Consider the following 19,620-nt stretch of genomic DNA (forward strand, 5'->3'; position numbering starts at 1 on the left):
TGACATTTGACATGACCAACTTAAGTTTTAAATATCAGGGTTCCTGAACAACCCTCAGAAAGTTGGTGCAATGCTGTATCTTTAGCATCTGATCAACTGGAATGGGATTGTACGGATTTAATAAAAGCTGCCTGAGAGACAGGCACCACACATCTTTAAAATTATTTAATGCAAGAATTAGCAGTATGTTTGGGTAGTGAGTCGCACTTTTCCCGTTTTGCAGCTTCTGAGGGACCCTAGAAAGTTTGTCAGGGCAGACAATTTTTTAAAAAAATCTGTCCCCCCTGTGTTTGCCTTGAGAGTCTCTGAGGAGATTTTAAAAGGTACAATTTTTATTTATTGATGAGGGTTTTTTGATCGCACCTTTTTTACTTTATAAGTGACTCAAGGCACAAAAACATACATACTGCCCCTTCCTCCATCTATCTCCTCCACAACAACTCAGCAAGATGGGTTGGGCAGACAGACAGTGATTACCCCAAGGTCACCCAGCCTAAGGCAGGACTAGAACTCACCATCTCCTGGATTCTAACCTAGAGCCTGAACTACTTAACCAAACTGGTTCTCATCCCCTTTGCTTCTTTTTGTTGGCTCCAAATCACACAAAATTTAATTTTTTGGCTGGCAAATGACGGAGGAGTATTTGAGAACCCCAATCAAGGCTTGGGGCCATACAAGAATCGTGAGTCACCGGTTTAATCTCCTTTGCTTTAATAATTTAAGGGTTTTTTTTCCCCTCTAGACCAGAATTCGATATTCCATGTCACCCCAGCAGACTCATTTTTGGCTTGTACAACCCCACAAGGCCACACTGCCCTCTTCAGAGATGAATTATAGCAGAGTTTGCCAACAGATATTCGCGCACATGGAAGCATGTGAGAATGTGTTAATTTCTATTTTGTTAACCAAAATTCAAGGGTTGGCACTGCAGGCAGCCAGCCAATAAGACAGCGGGCTGCAATCCTGAAATATGCAAACTCAGCCAGACTGTTTGAAGCAAAAAGTTCATTTTACCTAAGGCTAAAGGCAGCCATGGCCCCAGAGTTAAGGTTTGGCTTGGGTCAAGACCAGGAATCCAGTAAAGGTAGTCCTCAATTTATGACCAAAATTGAACCCAAAATTTCTAATGCTAAGCAAGACACCTGTTAAGTAAATTTTGTCCCGTTTTATGACCTTTCTTGCCACAGTTGTTGAGTGAATCATTGCAGTTGTTAGGTTAGTAAGATGTGGTCATTAAGTGGATCTGGCTTCCCCATTCACTTTGTTAGTCAGAAGGTTGCAAAAAGGGATCACACGATCCCGGGATTCTGCAACTAAATATGAATCAGTTGACATATGTTTGAATTTTGATGTCATGATCACATGATCACATAATGATAACTGTGAAAAACAGTCAGAAGTCACTTTTTCAGTGTTGTCATAACTTCGAACATTTACTAAATGAACTGTCGTAAGTTGAAGTCTACCCATAAACTAATGCAAGAGACAGACACCAGACCTGGTGAGTTCAAATCCACATTTCGAAGAACGGCATAGCAAGGAAAACACAGAATAACAGAGTTGGAAGTAGTCCAACATGACAGAGCTGAGGCTTGAAAAGGTGGTGTGCCATTCAATAAGCCAAGCACACACACACACACACACACACACACACACACACACACACACACACACACACACACACACACACCTCTGCCCCGAATGCTGAGCTGTAGTCCCTGATTCTCTGGAGGGATAAATATGAGGACGTGCTCTGGTTTACAACCTGCTTTTCGTATACCGGATTCTTTAAAAAAAAAAACAGTTGCAAAAGAAAAAGAAGAAAAATGAAAGGATGAGGAAACTGTTTAATTGTGTTTAAGTCAGGGTGTCCAACCTTGGCAACTTTAAGGCTTGTGGACTTCAACTCCCAGATTCCTCAGCCAGCAAAGCTGGCTGAGGAATTCTGGGAGTTGAAGTCCACAAGTCTTAAAGTTGCAAGGTTGGACACCCTGGTGTAAAGTGTTTAGTTTTTTAAAAATAAGAACTTTGGAACTTTCAGGATTTGGAATGTCTTTATACTGACCTCTTCAGAAGTTACAACAGCACTAAAAAAAAAAAAAAAAAAAGGTGCCATTATTTTTTTCCACGCTTACGACCGTTGCAGCATTCCCATGGCCGTGTGATCAAAATTCAGATGTTTGAGAACCGATCCGTATCTGCCTGTGTCGAAGTGGAACATTTGTTAGGCACGAGCAGGGCAGGCAAGAGAAGCAGATACTATTTTGAGGAGAGCATATTTTCAGCTTCGGTGCAAGGCAACCCGCAGGTAGAAACCGGAGGAAATGAAAGCCAGGCGAAGAACAGGAGGCGAGGAGGCCTTGATGTAGATGCAAAATGGGCTTCCTGTTTCACCACCACCACAGGAAGTGGTGGGCAGAGGCACCAAGATACGCACGCAGCAGACATTCCTGCCCTGTCTCATCGCTTCAGCGAGAGACCCATTATGGTAAGAGAACCCAGAAAATACCCCCTCAACGCCTCCATCGTCTTTTCTCAGAGCAGTAAGTCTTGAGGTGACCTTTCTTTGTCTGGCCTTCAGGATAAAGATTACGTCGGCTTCGCTACGTTGCCCACCCAGGTCCACAGGAAAACCGTGAAGAAGGGTTTTGACTTCACGCTGATGGTAGCAGGTAAGTCGTTACACCACTAGCTTTCCCCCATTGGAGGAAATGCCAAAGTCCCTGCTCCCCATCTTAGCTCACCGAGCCCACCTGCTCTCTTCCCCTGGCCTCTTGCATCTGTTTTCTCTTCCTGAATTGATTTTAGGCACACTGTGTTCTGTGGCGGTGCAGCATTCACACATAAGAGCTAGATTCGGAAGAAGCACTTGGTACCCATTGGGAGCACAGCTTTCCTCTGCTATTCATTGAAGCAAGCTAATGGGACATTTCTTCTTCTTCTTCTCCCCCCCTTCTCCTCCTCCTCCTCCTTCCAGAATTGCTCACTGTACTGTAATGCAAGACGGTGGAAAAGGGCTGTGTCTTATTTTGTTTGTATCTTGTTTGGTTAGGAACAGAGTTTTCACTTTTGAAATCGGTGCATCTGAGAGAATACAGTAAACATCTAGTATTCATAATTCTTAAATGTTTATAGTACTAATCTCAAGAGCAATTAGTACCCGTTTATAGTGTTAATTTTGGGAACAATTGTGTGTGTGTGTGTGTGTGTGTGTGTGTGCACATAAATATGTGTTATATATTATACACACACACACACACACACAGACACACACACACACACACACATAGTCTTTAACCTACAACAATGGACCCAAAATTTATGTTGCTAAGTGAAATATTTGTTGAGCTTTGCCCCATTTTACGACCTTTTTTGTCACAGTTATTAAGTGAATCACTGTGGTTGTTAAGTTAGTAACAAAATTGTTCAGTGAACCTGGCTTCCCCATTCACTTTGCTTGTCAGAAGGTCGCAAAGGGGGATCACATGACCCCCCAGATGCTGCAACATTCATAAACATGAACCAGTTGCCAAGTACCTGAATTTTAACCACGTGACTCTGGGGATGCTGCAATAGTGTGAAAAATGGTCTTAAGTCCCTTTTTTCAGTGCTGTTGTAACTTTCAACGGTCACTAAATGAATGGTTGTAAGTCGAGGACTACCTGTATTGCTTCCTCCACTGACCGAATGGAAGTCTGAACATCATGGCCAGGATAAGGTAAAATTTAAACTTCCTCTTACTGTATTTGATTCGTTTCTATCATAAATTATACCCTGGATCTTGATTCAGCCTTGAAGGATACTCAGATTTGTAGTATGGTTAGATGCCAATGGCAGCTCACCCGATACATCATCACGAAGCAGCAACTTTCTATACTCCTAACTTGTACTTGCTCTGAAACTTCTATATAGGTAGTTCTCAGCTTACAACCATTCATTTAGCAACTGTTCCAAGTTACAATGACATTAAAAAAAAAGACTCACGAAGCAGTTCTTGCATTCTTGTACTCGGATGATTGAAATTTGGGCACTTGGCAACAAAGCACTTACAATGGTTGTAGCATCCTGGGATCATACCAGGATCATTTGCGACCTGACAAGCAAAGTCGAAGGGATAAACCGGATTTGTTTAACAACGGTGTGATTCACTTAACATCTAAACTGGTTCACTAAACTAGCGTAGCAGAAAAGGACGCGCCATAGAATTGGGCTGAACAGTTTTGCTTGGTAATGCAAATCCTGGTCCCAACCGCCGTCGTAAGTCGAGGATTACCTGTAGTCAAACTTTCTGCATTTATTCTGCAGGAGAATCTGGCCTGGGAAAATCTACTCTCATCAACAGCCTTTTCTTGACTGATCTCTATAAGGACCGAGTGCTTCCAGATGCGCAAGGTGAGAGCAGAGCTCTGATGATTTTGGGAAGATGGGCCTGGAGGAGTGACCTGACTAGGAGACCTTAGTGTTGGTCCTGCTTTCCTGTTTTCTGCTTCACAGCCAGGATCCCCCAGACTCTGGAGATTGTCAAACATGCAGTAGATATTGAGGAACAAGGAGTGAAAGTCAAGCTGACAGTGATTGATACTCCAGGACTTGGGGATGCAATAGACAATACGGAGTGGTAAGAGGCACCTACAGAGTAATAGGTTGAAAAGGATCTTGGAGGTCTTCTAGTCCACCCCAGGCTCAAGCAGGAGACCCTATACCAGGGATGTCAAACTGGATTTCTTGGAGGGCCGGATCACCATTGTAGTTCTCCGTGGGCCGGTAGGACGGGCGGGGGGGGCAGGACAGATGCCTTCTGCAGCACCCTGCCGGCCAAAACGGGGTGCCTTGTTTTCACCTTTTATGGCCTCCTGCAGCACTCTGCCGGCTATTATCGGGCCTCATTTTCCGACCAGTTTTCAGCCAATTTTTGGGCCGTTTTCGCGGCTCATTTTCAGCCTATTTTTCAACTGTTGTTTGGGCCGTTTTTGGGCTGTTTTTCAGTCCGTTTTTGGCCGGCAGAGTGCTGCAGGAGGCCATGGAGTGTAAAAACGGGGGGGCGTGCAGCCCATTTTAGCTGCCAGAGGCACCGCAGGCTGATCCTTTGATATTTCCTAGCCAACCCTGTGAGCCGGATTTAAACACCCCATAGGCCTTGAGTTTGACACCCCTGCCTTATACCATTTCAGACAAGTGGCTGTCCAGTCTTTTCTTAAAAGCCTCCATTGAAGCACCCACAACTTCTGAATGCAATCTGTTCCACTGGTTAATTGTTCCTACTGTTAGGAAGTTTTTACTTAGTTATAGGATGTTTCTCTGCTTAATTAGTTTCCATCCATTGTTTTTGTCTTGCCTTCTAGTGCAAAAAATAGCCTGACTCCCTCTTCTTTGTGGCAGCCCCTTATATATTGGAAAACTGCTATGAAGTCTCCCCTAGTCCTTCTTTTCTCTAGACTAGACATACCCAGTTCCTGCAACTGTTCTTCATATGTTTTCATCTCCAGGCCCCTAATCATCTTTGTTGCTCTTCTCTGTTTTCTTTCTAAAGTCTCAACTTCTTTTTTATATGTGGTGACCAAAACGGGAGGCAGTATTCCAGCTGTGATCTTACTAAGGTTTTATAAAGCGGAATAAACTTTTATAAACCTCTGGGCGTGCCTATGCCTTAATTCTGTGGTTGAAAACTGAACCAGGTTACACCTAAAAAAATGTGCACAGAATCCTGTTTGGAAAGAGCCTTTGGCATGAGTTTACAGTAAACAGATTTAAAGATGACTTTGGGAGAGGTATGAAAAAAAAACATTAAGGAGAGACTGGGAAACAAGATTATAGGTAGTCCTTAACTTACAACTAGCAGAATTGCCAGATTTGCCAGAATTCCATTGCTAAGCAAGGTGGTTCAATTTTATGACTTTTTGCCACAGTTGTTAAGTAATGTGACTATGGGGATGGTGTAATAGCCATAAGTGTGAGGAACAGGTTGCAAATCACCTTTTTTCCAGTGTTGTTGTAGCTTTGAAGAATCACTAAATCAGTCATTGTGAGTCAATACACAATTCAGAGACTGAAGCGACTCGGAGAAAGAATATTAAACTAAGTCCAATTTGATATTGTTTCATTAAAAATGTGAGGAAAAAATTGAATAGAAACTTTTCAGTTTCTATGATTTTATCATTTCCTGTAATAAAGTCACATTCCAGAAATTCTTTTAAAAAAACTGGCTTACCTCAAATTTGTTTATTTTTTATTTATTTATTTGTATCCCACGTTTACTATTTTTTATAAAGAACTCAATGCGGCTAACATATCCAGCACACTTTCTTCCTCCTATTTTCCAGGAGACTGTGAGTTCTAGTCCTCCTATTTGAAACAACCACCTTATGAGGTAGGTTGGGCTGAGAAACAGGGACAGACCCAAAGTCACCCAGCTGGCTTTCCTGGTTAAGGCAGGACTAGAACTCACAGTCTCCTGCTTTCTGTCCTGGTGCCTTAACCATTAGACCAAACTGGCTCTCTCTCTTTCCCTTTTATCCTACAGCTGGAAACCAATTACCGATTATATTGACGGGCAGTTTGAACAGTATTTTCGGGATGAGAGCGGCCTTGATCGCAAAAATATTCAGGATGGCCGTGTTCATTGCTGCCTCTACGTCCTCTCGCCTTTTGGACACGGGTATGATGCACACAAGTTAAGGAGTAAAGCAGAGTGGAAAGTGGGTGAGAGCCTTTCCCCTGGTTTTCTGGGAGGACAAAATATCTCCAAAGGAAGACCAAGTATTAGCTTACTTCAACACAGCCAGGGCAAGCCACTATATATAAACAGGGAGCAAACCCCACACTCACTAGCACTGATGGTGTTACCTAGTAGGGTAATGAAACATCTGAAAGCAAACAACCAAGCTCAGAGAGCACCAAGAACGCCACAGCTTAACTTCAGACAGAACTTAACCCAGAATTTGCACCCCCATCCAGTACAATCAGGCAAAAAAATAATAATAAAAATATTATCAAGCATGTTCAAAAGGCCTTGCATACAAACTATCTATCCTGATCTCAGGCTGATAGGTGAGTTTATTTTATTTTATTTGAAATAAATAATCAGCTAGGGACAGGAGGAACCTAACTGCTTAGCTGTTATGTAGGATGTTTCCCAAGGGCAGACAAACCACTGGCTCCTCCTATTTTGCTACAGGCTCCGCCCCCTGGATATAGAATTTCTCCGAGCCATCCATGACAAAGTCAGCATTCTGCCTGTGATTGGAAAAGCGGATTGTTTGACACCGAAAGAAGTCCAGCACAAGAAAGAAAAGGTACCTGCAAGGAAAATAAATCTTATAGATTATGAGAAAATGCAGATCCATTTCGCCTGTATTACAGGTAGTCCTTGACTTAAGACTGCAGTTGGGACTTTCCATTGCTAAGCTAAGTGGTTGATAAGAGAGTTGGGCTCTATTTTATGACTTTTTCTGCCATGGATGTTAAGCAAATTACTGTAGTTGTTAACTGAATCACAGAGCCATTAAGCTCTAACTCATTAAATCCAGCTTCACTCATTGACTTTGCCTGTCGGAAGCCAGCTGAGAAGGTTGCAAATGCCAATCATATGACCCATGGATGCTGCAACTGTCATATATGCATACTGGGTTGCCAAGCACCTGAATTTTGATCATGCTGCGACCATGGGGATGCTGCGACCATGGAGAAGCTAAGTGTCAGGACCATCATGAATCATAATATTGACTTCCTCCAAGAGCCAATATTAAGAATTCTTTGTGGTCTCCCATCCACCGTCATGCTTGATTCTACCTGAAAACACCAGCATTAAACTCCATCCCTTCCGTAGCTACATCTCAAGGCTGTTTTAAAATTACAGATTCGGCAGGAGTTAGAAGCCAACAGCATCTGCATTTATGAATTTCCTGAGTGTGACTCTGATGAAGATGAAGCGTTCAAAGCTCAAGATGCTGAAATGAAGGTGAGAGCATCTGTATGTTGCACAGGCAGGATGCTATCTGGAGTTAGATTACTGTATCTCGACCCTGGCTACTTGAAGAGGTGTGGTGGAGATTCAACTCCCAGAAGTCCACACCTCTTCAAGTGGCCAAAGTCTAACACTGGATTATTTAAAGCAGCCAAGCATCTAATAATAACTGTTCTCCCTGCAGAGAAGCATCCCTTTTGCTGTCGTTGGATCTAGCCATGTGGTCAGAGAGTTAAAGGGCAAAGGATTTCGGGGAAGAGAGTATGCTTGGGGAACGGTGGAAGGTAAATCTTTTAAAGATTTCTTAAAATCTTTTCAAGAGCGACACGGGCAGCAGAGGGCGCTGTGCCACGGGAAGTCAGAGGTGGTCCTGATCTCTTTTTCCCTTCTCCTAGTGGAGAACGCTGCTCATTGCGACTTCCTCAAACTTCGGAACATGTTGATTCAAACTCATATGCAGGACCTGAAGGATGTGACTCACGAGGTTCATTACGAAAATTACCGCGCACAGTACATTCAGAGTCTCACCAGATCCGGGGCTCGGGATCGCAGTAGCCGCGCGTAAGTCCGCTTTGGGACTTTGGAAAATGGGAATTTAGCTAAAGAGAACTCAGATGAGGAGGTCAAGAATGAATCAAGGGGCTGACTGGGTTTGTATGGCAGAGGTGGAGAACTACGGCCTCTTGCTGGGGAATTCTAGAAGTCCATATACATCTTAAAAGTTGCCAAATCTGAAAAACACCAATTTGAATACAGGTGGCCATTGGCATACCACCACAACTGAGCCTAAAATTTATGTTATTGAGAATTTGTTAAGTGCGTTTTGCCCCAGTTTCTTGCTAAGCGAGACCTTTGTTAAATGAATTTTGTCCCATTTCATGACCTTTCTCGCCTCAGTTGTTAAGCAAATAACTGCAGTTGATAAGTTAGTACCCTGGTTGTTAAGTGAATCTGGCTTCCCCATTGATTTTGCTTGTCAGAAGGTCGCAAAAAGGGGATCACATGACCCCAGGATGCTGCAACGGTCGTAAATATGAGTCAGTTGCCATGCATATCTGAATTTTGATCACATGATCATGGGGATGCTGCAAAAGTTGTTAACTATGAAAAACAGCCACAAGCCACTTTTTTCAGTGCCATTGTAACTTTGAATGGTCACTAAGTGAACTGCTGTAAGTTAAGGACTACCTGTAAAGCATAAATAAGCAAATCGTAGATAACATACAATAGCAAGAATGTGACCCAGTGAACTTTTAAACTCCTGTCTCGCTAGGAAACTGTCACGCCAGAGTGCCACTGACCTGCCTGTCCTGCCGATGTTTGAGACAGAGAAATTAATTCGCGAGAAGGATGAAGAGGTAAGTCACAAAGAGAAACAGGACGGTTGTGCAAACTCTTGCGCTTCCCTATAAGGGACTGACTTTCCCAACCGTCTTGCTATCACGTTGTTGCAAGTGATGGCAAAGGAGAATGATGGACTTCTGCAACTTTCCATCTCATCTTTCCTGCTTGGTTTCCATCTGAGTGGCAAGCGGTGGGGAATCTCTTGGCAACCTGTCAGTCTTGCGAGGTAGGCCAGACAAGAAACACACCCAGAAATACAAGTTCTACTTTATTCTAAAGTTGACAGAATCTTGCAAGTCTGAAAGAGCATCTCTCTCCCCTCACTTTTACAGCCTAAGAAACCAGGGAAGGTCTTGTTTGCTATACCCTAATTCTGACCGCAGCTTTTCCCCATGTCCCAAGGTCATTCCAACACACCATTACAGAATCAGATGCGAAGAGACCTCTCAGAGAAAAGACAAAGCGCTTTCTCCCATTTGCCTTATAAAAGACGAATATACACCCATAAAGAATATTTGTAGCTCAGGTTTGAACTGTGCAATCTTTGCACTCTTGGAGCTTGGTTGTTTTCTTGCAGTCATTTCATTACCTAAACTACATAATATCATCAGTGCTAGTCAGTGTAGAATTTGCTTCCCGTTTATTTTTATATATTTCATGTTTCTAAACCACCCATCGCCTTCAAAAGGGATTCACTTGCTTATATACTCCACTAGCATTGATGATCCCAAAGGTGTTTTTTCAAGAGGCAACTGGATTGTTTTTCCTTGAACATGTTTCACTTCTCATCCAAGAAACTTTTTCAGCTCTGACTGGATGGGGAATGGAAGGATTTATACTTCTTGCAGACAGCTGGTCATTTGCATCCTTTTATGGAATAGTTGAGGCCACTTGGAGGTTTATCTGTGCCCTCAGGGTCACCTGAGTACTGCAAACGGGTGTGGAACCTTTTTGGAAGGGCTGAAAGGGTTGTGTTAGAGACCTTTGGGATAACCATGATGTGGATTACTTAGGATCTCCATAGACATTGAGCACCGATGATGTTACCTAGTTGGGTAAGGAAACATTTGCAAGGAAACAACCTAACTCAGAGAGCAGTAAGGACATCACAGAAGACAAATGTATTTCATAACTGCCAGCCACAGAGAGGGAAATGCAGGTTCCTGCCCTCTTAGTAAGGTTAGGTACAGTCTTTGCTCAGAGCAATCCATCAACTTCCCAACCCAAATCTCAGCCGCTCTTGCATAATAGTCTCAGGCTGCACTGTGAGCACACCTTTCATTTCTCCATTGGTTTTCCCAGCTCCGTCGGATGCAGGAAATGTTACGGAAAATGCAGGAGCAGATGCTGCAGAACAAGGGAGAACAATGCGACAGCTTGTGAAAAAAGCCTCTTTTTCCAAGAATCAGAGGAATCCACGAAGGGAGATTGGCTGATCTTTGGGTCAGAGGAGCCCACCAGCTTTGGAAAATGGCCAGGTTAGCTCTGCCAGGTGAACTCTGCATTTGGAGAAGTGGGAAAGGGGGATTCCTTCCCTTCATTCCTCTATCTCCTTCTTTCACAGACCTCTTTTCCCATCCATTAATAGGAAATACTCACTTGCCAGCCTAGTAGTGCTTCAACAATCCAAAACTCTCCAATAAAATGCAATTTTTGGATCGATGTCAGGCCTGGAATTTTTAATGCACTTTATTCTCTCTCAATTTCTTTCTTATAAGGTATTTATATCTAAAGCAGGATGTCAAACCGGGGGTCCCTGGGCCGGATGTGTCACACGCAGGACATGCCCACCCCAGTTCCGTGAAGGGGAAAAACATCATGATACATCATGTGGCGACAATGTGATGCAGCAAGCTTGACACCCATCACACCCGTTATCTGAAGTAGAACTGATTCATGATTAGGGATTGAGTCTTGTCCAGCATCAAATATAGGTGGTCCTTGACTTATGACCATAACTAAGCCCAGGATATCTGTGGCTAAGTGCGATGTTTGTCAAGTGAGGTTTGCCCCAGTTGATGATCTATCTTGCCACAGTTGTTAAGTGAAGCAGTGCTGTTGTTAAGTTAGTAACACAGTTGTTAAGTGAACCTGGCCTCCCCATTGACTGTCAGGTCTCAAAAGGTGATCACGTGACCCCAGGACACCGCAATCGTCATAAATACAAGTCAATTGCCAAGTGTCCGAATTGTGATCATGTCACTATGGGGGTGTGCAACGGTCATAAATGTGAAATATTGTCATAAGACACTCTTTTTGAATGGCCACTAAATGAATGGCTGAAAGCTGAGGACTACCAGTAGCTGCTTTTCAATAGGACCTAATCATAAATCCATATCTGATTTATTCAGGATCATTTTGATTTTATCAGCACACCTTGGCTAGAGTGACACAGATCACTCAACTGTAATATTGATCCTTTTGTCATGGAGGTGTTTTGTGCGATGGCAGGCAAAGCCATCATGATTAAACCATCATCGCTTAGCTTAACATGAGAACCAAATATGTTTAACAATATCTATAGATCTTCTGCAAGAATGCGGAGATATTACATTTGAACAGTTGGTAAGAAGCCACAAAAAGATGACTTAGAAAATTAACTCTTCGTTCTCGACTTAATATTATACAGGTAGTCCTCAACTTACAACCTTCTTTGAGCAATTGAAGTTACAATGGCAGTGATAAAAATGACTTATGAACAGTTCTTATACTTTGGACGTTGCAACTCCACGATGATCAAAATTTGGATGCTTGGCCAGCATTTATGGTTGCAACATCCCAAGATCAAGCTTTCCCAGCTGACTTCTGACAAGCAAATTCAATGTGCGAAGCCAAATTCACTTAACAACTATGTGACTCACTTAACAACTGCAGAGATTCGCTTAACAATCATGGCAAGAAAGATCATGGAATCGGGCACATTTCACTTATATTGCTTAGCAACCAAAATTCTGGTTCCAATTGTGGTCGTAAGTTGAGGACTACCTATGATAGGCAGAATCAACAGGACAGTTTATTGGGCAATCAAGAATAGGAATATGATGGAGGGGAAACCGAAGTGCTGAAGAAGAAACATAGGTATCCATTTCTATCCACGATAACTCCCACATCATGGTATTTGTGCTACCACTTCATGATGTGCGCTCCACTGTTTCTGCACCTGGGTCACAATATCCCACATGCATGTGCTGCGTATACATTGTACTATCACGTGTATGGAAGGGGATGACACATTTGCATCATGATATCACTCCTTTCTTCTCACCCTGTAGGAGCAAATGAATCAACACAGAGAAGGCGTATCTAGTAACCTATTGAAATTTTATTATTTTACAACAGTAGCCTTGTCATGTTGTCAGTTTGGGGAGGAAAACCACCACAGCCACTTCATTCTTCAGCCTCCTGCCATTTTTCCCCCTCAAAAATGCCCTCTGCTTGTTTTTAAGACCCAAATACCAAATGAAGTGTAATCTACACCCTGAGGGGGCAATTCTATTGGGAAGAATGTGGAGTCGGGAAGAAATTGTCAATTCTTCATGTCAAAATAGTGACCACCTATTTTTCTTTAAAAACTAAACTACAGCCACAAGTTGGAGAGAAGAATCTGGCCTCACTCAGAAAGCAGTTTATAAAAAGCTCCTTGCACTTTTATGCTGAATATACCTCCATGAGGAAGGGGACATGTATTTCTCTTTCTAAATGACCTTTTTTCACAGCCGATGTGACACTTCAGTTTTACCTCCCTCCAAAGAGATTCCTCTGCACTCCCGTGCATTCATCTGCAACCGTTGAAGTTTGGGATGGAGAATCTGCTGCTTTCCAACCGTGGTTGGACTCCCAACTCCAATGACTCTCGGCCAACATGGTCTCAGGGTGTTGGAATTGCAGCCCAACACTTCCTGGGTGGTCAGAGGTTCCCCAAATCTACTATGCAAAGGGGAAAGGAACAAAAAAAAAAACAACAGATCTCCTTTTGTCTATCTTTGAATCAGAGCTTGGATGGACCCATCCCACAAAGTCTAGAATGAAAAAGAGGTCGCTTTGAACTGCTCGTCCCAAAAAAGTCCCAAATCATGAAAACAGCATCTTCTAGAAGACACGGAGTGATTTTTCTTCTCTCCATCCAGGAAGAGATGTGTTCCATACTTATTCCTGATACTCTGTGTATTTCTTGGAGGAACCATACACCCGCTTGGCTGGGTATTTGAGGCGGTTCTTCTCTATTTTACGGAGAGCGGCCGAAGGGAGGTCCACGTGGCACTTGTTTGCCAGCGCAACCAGATAAATGAGGACATCACTGAGCTCGTCACTGAGAGCTTCACGCTCCGATGATGTCCACCCTGGTAAGCCTTCAGGAGCTTCTTCCCGCCATTGGCTAAAAAAAGACCACAGACAAAAGCACTGAGTGCAAAAAAAACAGCTTAGATGGAGCCAGATTGAAGAGGGGGAATGAACCTGGGGGAGATTATTTTCTTATGAGGTACTAAACCAAAGTTTTTCAACCTCAACAAGCCAATATTCATGGAAAACCGATTTCTTTCTCTCCCCTTCCTCTTCTTGGTGAGTAGAATAGGGCTTGAAAGCAATTATCCATACTTGGGCCTGCTCTGGCCATAGGTTGTGTTATTTATTTAGCCCAGAAAGAATTACTCTAGCCTTTATCTTAAAAAAAAAAATTGAATATATTTTTAAATCTGATGTAATTTGAATGGTCACTAAATTGTAAGTCGAAGTCTACCTGTAGAGGCTAGGGTAATTTATTTCTGGGCTAAATAAATAAATAACATCACCTACGCAGAATCGAATTGGGTCGGTCACCGGACCAGAGGTATTTTCTTCCAAGACTTCCGATTCATACCAGGGCCGATCTGAGGATGGGCTCCAGCATGAATCCAAAAGTCCGGAAGACAAAACCTTTGGTCCCGTGACTGACCCAGATTGGATCCTGCAACATTATCCTGGGACATATATATTCACCTTCATTTGTAACATAACCTATGGAACAGGAACATGCCAAATTGATAAAACCATGAAAAGAGCATCGCAGCATAAATAATAATAATAATAATAATAATAATAATAATAATAATAATAATAATAATAATAATAATAATAATAATAATAATAATAATAATTAATAAAGTCATTTAAGCTCAAACCAAAGAGTCCAGCTTGGGAAAGCAGCACATCTGAATCCCGTCCCCAATTTGCAGGCCAAAATTTCAACTTGCCTACTTGTTTAATTCAAAAGGTATCCTTGCATTTCAATGGAGCCCCCAATGCAGGGGACAATACAAGGAAGCCACTTGTCTCTTAGCAGATGACCTTCAGAGGAAGTCCTATTGCCATCAAAGCTAACTAAATCTTAGCTCTTCCTGTGGACACACAGGTAGTCCTCAACGTACAGTCCTTTGTTTAGTGACCAAAGTTAAAATGACTGAGAAAAAAATCAGAACTGATCCTTGCACACATATGACTATTACAATATGCCCATGATAACGTGATTAAAATTTGGATGCTTGGCACCTGGCATGTATTTATGAAGAATGCACGGTCCTGTGGCTGTGCGATTGCCATTTGTGACCTTCCCAGTTGGCTTCCAACAAGCGAAGTCAATGGGGAGAGGTGGATTTACTTAATGCATGACTCATTTAACTGCAGTGATTGCTTAACGACGGTGGGGAAAAAATATATAAAATCGGATAGGACTCACTTAAAAACAACAACCTTGTTTAGCAATTCAATTCTGGTCTCAACTGGGGCCGTAAGTTGAGGACTACCTCTACCCTTTTCCTGAATTAAACTGCAGAGGGAGGAGAAAATGGAAACCTACAAAATTCAAATAACTTTATTGCGGTCATTAACTAGCGGAAGGAAAGCACACACTCCTCTGCATTGCGTAACTCCTAGAACAGGGGTGTCAAAGTCACGGCCTGTGGGCCAGATGCAAATACGCACTGGCCACGCCCACCCGTTTTAGCGAAGGGGGGGGGAAATGTTGCGATATGTCATGTGATTGCAAGGTGTCGTTGTGAATTTGACACCCTGTCCTAGGACCAGAATAGAGTTGGAAGAGTCCTTGGACGTCTCTTCAGTCCAATCCCCTGGTCAAGTAGGAGATCCTATACCATGTCAAATAAGCGACTGTCCAGTCTCTTCTTAAAAACTTCCAGTGATGAAGCATCCACAACTTCTGACAGCGAGCCGTTCCACTGGTTAATTGTTCTCAGTGTTGGAAATTTCTCCTTAGTTCTAGGTTGCTTCTCTCCTTGCTTAGTTTCCATCCATTGTTTCTTGTCCTGCCCTCAGGTGCTTTGGAAAAGAGGTTGACCACCTCCTCTTTGTGGCAGCCTCTCAAGTACTGGAATACTGCTATCATATCACCCCAGCCCTTCTTTTCTCTAGCCTAGCCAAACTCAAATCCTGCTTCATATGTTTTAGTCTCCAGGCCTCTAATCATCTTAGTTGCTTTCGTAGTGTGGAGACAATAACTTGGTCCTCAACACCAATAAGACCAAGGAGCTTATAGTGGACTATAGAAGGAACAGATCAGACATCCAGCCCTTGCTTATCAATGGAGACCGAGTGGAGCAAGTGGCCAGTTTTAAGTTTCTGGGTGTTACCATAAAGAGGACCTGACCTGGGGTGCCCACATTGCAGCCCTGGTCAAAAGGGCCCAGCAGAGATTATACTACCTGAGGCTTCTCAGAAAACAACTGAATGAGAAACTGCTGGTGACCTTCTACCGCTGCACCACAGAGAGCATTTTACATACTGCACCTCTGTATGGTATGCCAATTGCACAGTGGCAGATAGGAAAGCACTCCAGAGGGTTAATGTCATTGCCCAGAAGATCATTGGTTGCCCTCTCCCCTCTTTGGAAGAGCTTTATAGCTCCCGCTGCCTTAAGAAAGTTCAAAACATTCTCAAAGATCCATCTCATCCTGGGAACCCCTTTTTTTTAAACTATTACCATCTGGCAGACAGTACAGAATAATAAAAACAAGGACAAATAGGCTGAAAAACAGCTTTTATCCCAGGGCAGTAGCTCTTTTGAATTCTGCTGTATAGTGCAGTGTTGGTGTGGTGTCAGGGGTTTCCCATTCAATGTGTGAAGGGTGAAGGATGTGTGTTTGTGTTTATTTTCATGGTCATGATGTGCACTGAAGACGGTGTTTGTTTTCGTTGTACGAGGTGCAATGACAATAAAGTAAACTAAAAAAAGTTGCTCTTCTTAGTACTTTTTCCTAGTGAAGTACTTTGTACTTTTCCGTAGTGGGTGGGCAAATACAGCACATGTGAAGAAAGACACCTGTGGTCCCCAGGAAGGCATTTTTGGATCTACCACCCCATCTCTCCCCCTGCCCAAACTCCACAGATCGTTATACTCACAAGAGCTCTGCCAGCTCCCCAACCTCTCCAACCAGAGCAAGAAGCAGATTCCGAGGTTGGTGGTATTTTCCCCAGCCCCTCTCAGCTGCGAAGGCGGACTGGAGGCTCCGACTGCAGGACAGAAAGCGGAAGAGAAGATGAGAATCCCCCAGAGACTATCCATATGCTCCTCTTCCAAAAAGGGGAAGCGGAATGAATGCAGGGTAAGTGGGGTGAGATAAGGGGGTGTTCTCACATGTCTTCCAAAGTGGGATTCGCACTAAACTGAAATGGGACCGGAGATGCGTTGGGTCCATTAGTCACTACTGCCTCATCTACTTCTTCCTCCTTCTTTGTTGAGCTGGCGTGCAAGGCCTGGTGAGGGAAATCAGAGTAAAGTGAATATTTACCTTGTTGGAAATAAGAAAATGGTCCCACCACTTTGCAATAGCCTGCTTACAACTAAATTATAAGAAATTAAGATGTATGCTTGAAGTGGAGGGCAAAGGAAAACTTAAAATGGATCTTTCTGTGGTAGCCTAAAATATTTCTGTGTCTGAGCATTAAATAATAACAAAAAATAATCTTGGGTCATACCTTCTTATAATTATTAAAGATGGGGAGGGTGGGAATAGGATTGGGTGGAGGTAGGATCTGTTATTAAATGATCAATCACCTCCACTCTGATGCTCCCCCTTTGGAGCCCCAAGTTAACTGGCAATATCTAGGAGACAAGAAAGTTGACAGAGATCAGATGTGTCTATAGAGTAACCACCATGTAACAGAATAACACAATAACAGAGTTGGAAGGGACCTAAAAGGTCTTCTAGTCCAACCCCCTACTCAGGCAGGAAACCATTTCAGATAGTTATGCAAATGTACAATCTCTTCTTACAAACTTCCAGTGTTGGAGTATTCACAACTTCTGGAGGTAAGTTGCCCCACTGATTAATTGTTGTAATTGCATAATTGGCTTGGCCTAAGCATAGTGTTTTTGCAAGCAGCCAGGAAATTATAATTACTCAAGAAACTATGCCTAAACAGCTTAGCACGACACGTGAACTCTGTCATTCACTTTCTCCAAAACTGTGGCTTTAAATAATTCTTATAGCCTCCCAAGAGATTCTTAGGATCAAAAAAGGCTCACGAACTTCTTGAAGATGAGACTAAGGATGAAGGACTTGCATAAATAAAACAGATACATAAATGAAAATCTCAATAAAATAGATGTGGAGATGCAGAAAATGGTTATGGGTGAGCAAATACGACAGAAGCTCTCTCACCTCTTTCCTCTTGAATAGGGTGTTTCCAAGACCACAATCCTCTGAAACTCTACGTTCTTGGCCAGTCTGGGACCCAGAAGACTCTGTGATGCTGTCACGGGCACTGCTTGCCATGTGCTGCGGAGAGTCAGATGGATTCACACACATTTCATGTTTGCATGTCTGGCAGGCTGTCCTCCCTTCCTTGCCTATAGTGGCCTGAAACTGGGCATTTGAGTCCTTTTCCTTCCCTCTGTCCCTCTCCAATGATGCCATGATGATGTTACACCTGAAGGAAGGGAAGGAAGGGTTTAATAAAGTGGCTTGCCAAAAACAAGAGATACTATTTCAAACATTCTCTGTAACACATTTTCTACATAAAGATCAATATAGGAAGTCCTCGACTTATAACCACAACTGAGCCCAAAATTCCTGTTGCTAAGCCAGAAATTTGTTAAGTGAATTTTGCCCCATTTTAAATATATTTCTTGCCACAATTGTCAAGTAAATCACTGCAGTTGTTAAATTAGTAACACAGTTGTTAAGTGCATCTGGCTTTCCCATTGACTCCTTTGCTTATCAGGAGGTTGCAAAATGCTCCCAAGACAGTAAAAATCCAACTTCATACCAATTTCCAAATTTCTCCAATTCATGGAAACGTAATCCTTATGTCCTCATAAGATTTGGACATGAAAACAGTCCATAGTAGCTTTTGAGGTAAAACACCTGAAGGAAACTGATTACCCATAGATTTCTCTGCCACCAGAGGTTTGGTTTTGGCTTACCATACTAATAGCAAGTACAGTACTGTGGTTGGTAAATCATGGCCAATGATATCATCCCTTGCAGGGACACAGTTAACCATGGTTTGTTCAATAGCCATGATGAACAAACCACCATTTAGCACAACCTGAGCCAAAACTCTCTAAGGGCTTTTTCTTTCAGATCCTACATACTTCTCAAGTCTTTAGCTGGACCGTCTGGGGAATCGGAAGCTGGGCTAGATAAATCCTGGCTCCAAGTTTCATCTTTCACCACTGCAAAATATGCTTCTTTTTCTAAATCAATTCCAGCCTAGAAACTACAGAACCGCTAAATTCTGGGCTGATTTCTTCTCCCCTCTTCTATATCCTATTTTTTAAGAATAGCAGACAAATGATGATGATGATGATAACCGTGACTCCTGAATCTGGGCTGCAAAATTCAGGACGATCATTAGATGTCGACAGAGAGGTTAACGTCTTACTGCCCTTTAGAATTTGCAGAGAGTTTTGAAAACTAGATTCGGCAGCCATAAATTCCATGAAATTCAATCAAGCACTGGGTGAAATCTCATTTTCTGTGCAATTATTGAAGTTAAACACCCCCATCCCCCAGTATGTATGGTGCTAAATGAATAAAAAAAAACAGCACGCAAACCCACCTGGATTTCTGCCGATCGCAGACGGCGAACCACTCCAAGGCGAGCACGCACCCCAAAAACACGCCAGCTACGGTAGATCGCGGGATTTTTTTTCCCCGGGTTCACCCGCCAATCTCTCCGCCAATCAACAAGCGGCAATCCAATAGGCTCTCATTGGGTAGCAGGGTAATGACTTCAGCAGCCGCGGTGGACGGAAGCCATCAAAACACACGCCGAGTATTCCAACCAATCGAAAAGGAAGGAAGTTAGAGGGGCGG

At 42.9% G+C, this 19,620-nt stretch overlaps 2 protein-coding genes across 2 annotated transcripts; one reads left to right on the forward strand and one right to left on the reverse strand.

Annotated features, from left to right (window-relative positions):
* Nucleotides 1-2,125: 2,125 nt before the first annotated feature.
* On the forward strand, nt 2,126-10,970 carry SEPTIN1 (septin 1). The gene is made up of 12 exons (XM_087945934.1): nt 2,126-2,488; nt 2,582-2,672; nt 4,306-4,392; nt 4,495-4,618; nt 6,521-6,655; nt 7,175-7,292; nt 7,856-7,957; nt 8,148-8,247; nt 8,359-8,524; nt 9,237-9,321; nt 10,610-10,752; nt 10,783-10,970. The coding sequence occupies exons 1-11, from the start codon at nt 2,177-2,179 to the stop codon at nt 10,688-10,690; spliced, it is 1,401 nt and encodes a 466-aa protein (XP_087802060.1). The 5' UTR covers nt 2,126-2,176; the 3' UTR covers nt 10,691-10,752; nt 10,783-10,970.
* Nucleotides 10,971-12,611: 1,641 nt separating this feature from the next.
* DCTPP1 (dCTP pyrophosphatase 1) lies at nt 12,612-19,476 on the reverse strand. The gene is made up of 5 exons (XM_026682261.2): nt 19,364-19,476; nt 17,962-18,078; nt 16,935-17,053; nt 16,700-16,810; nt 12,612-13,682 (listed from the first exon to the last, which is right to left on the reverse strand). The coding sequence occupies exons 2-5, from the start codon at nt 18,073-18,075 to the stop codon at nt 13,454-13,456; spliced, it is 573 nt and encodes a 190-aa protein (XP_026538046.1). The 5' UTR covers nt 18,076-18,078; nt 19,364-19,476; the 3' UTR covers nt 12,612-13,453.
* Between the last annotated feature and the right edge of the window lie 144 nt (nt 19,477-19,620).

This window comes from Notechis scutatus, chromosome Z (assembly GCF_049901735.1).
Source record: "Notechis scutatus isolate UNSWTSFEM ecotype Mainland chromosome Z, rNotScu1.2, whole genome shotgun sequence".
Classification (NCBI taxonomy): Eukaryota; Metazoa; Chordata; class Lepidosauria; order Squamata; family Elapidae; genus Notechis; species Notechis scutatus.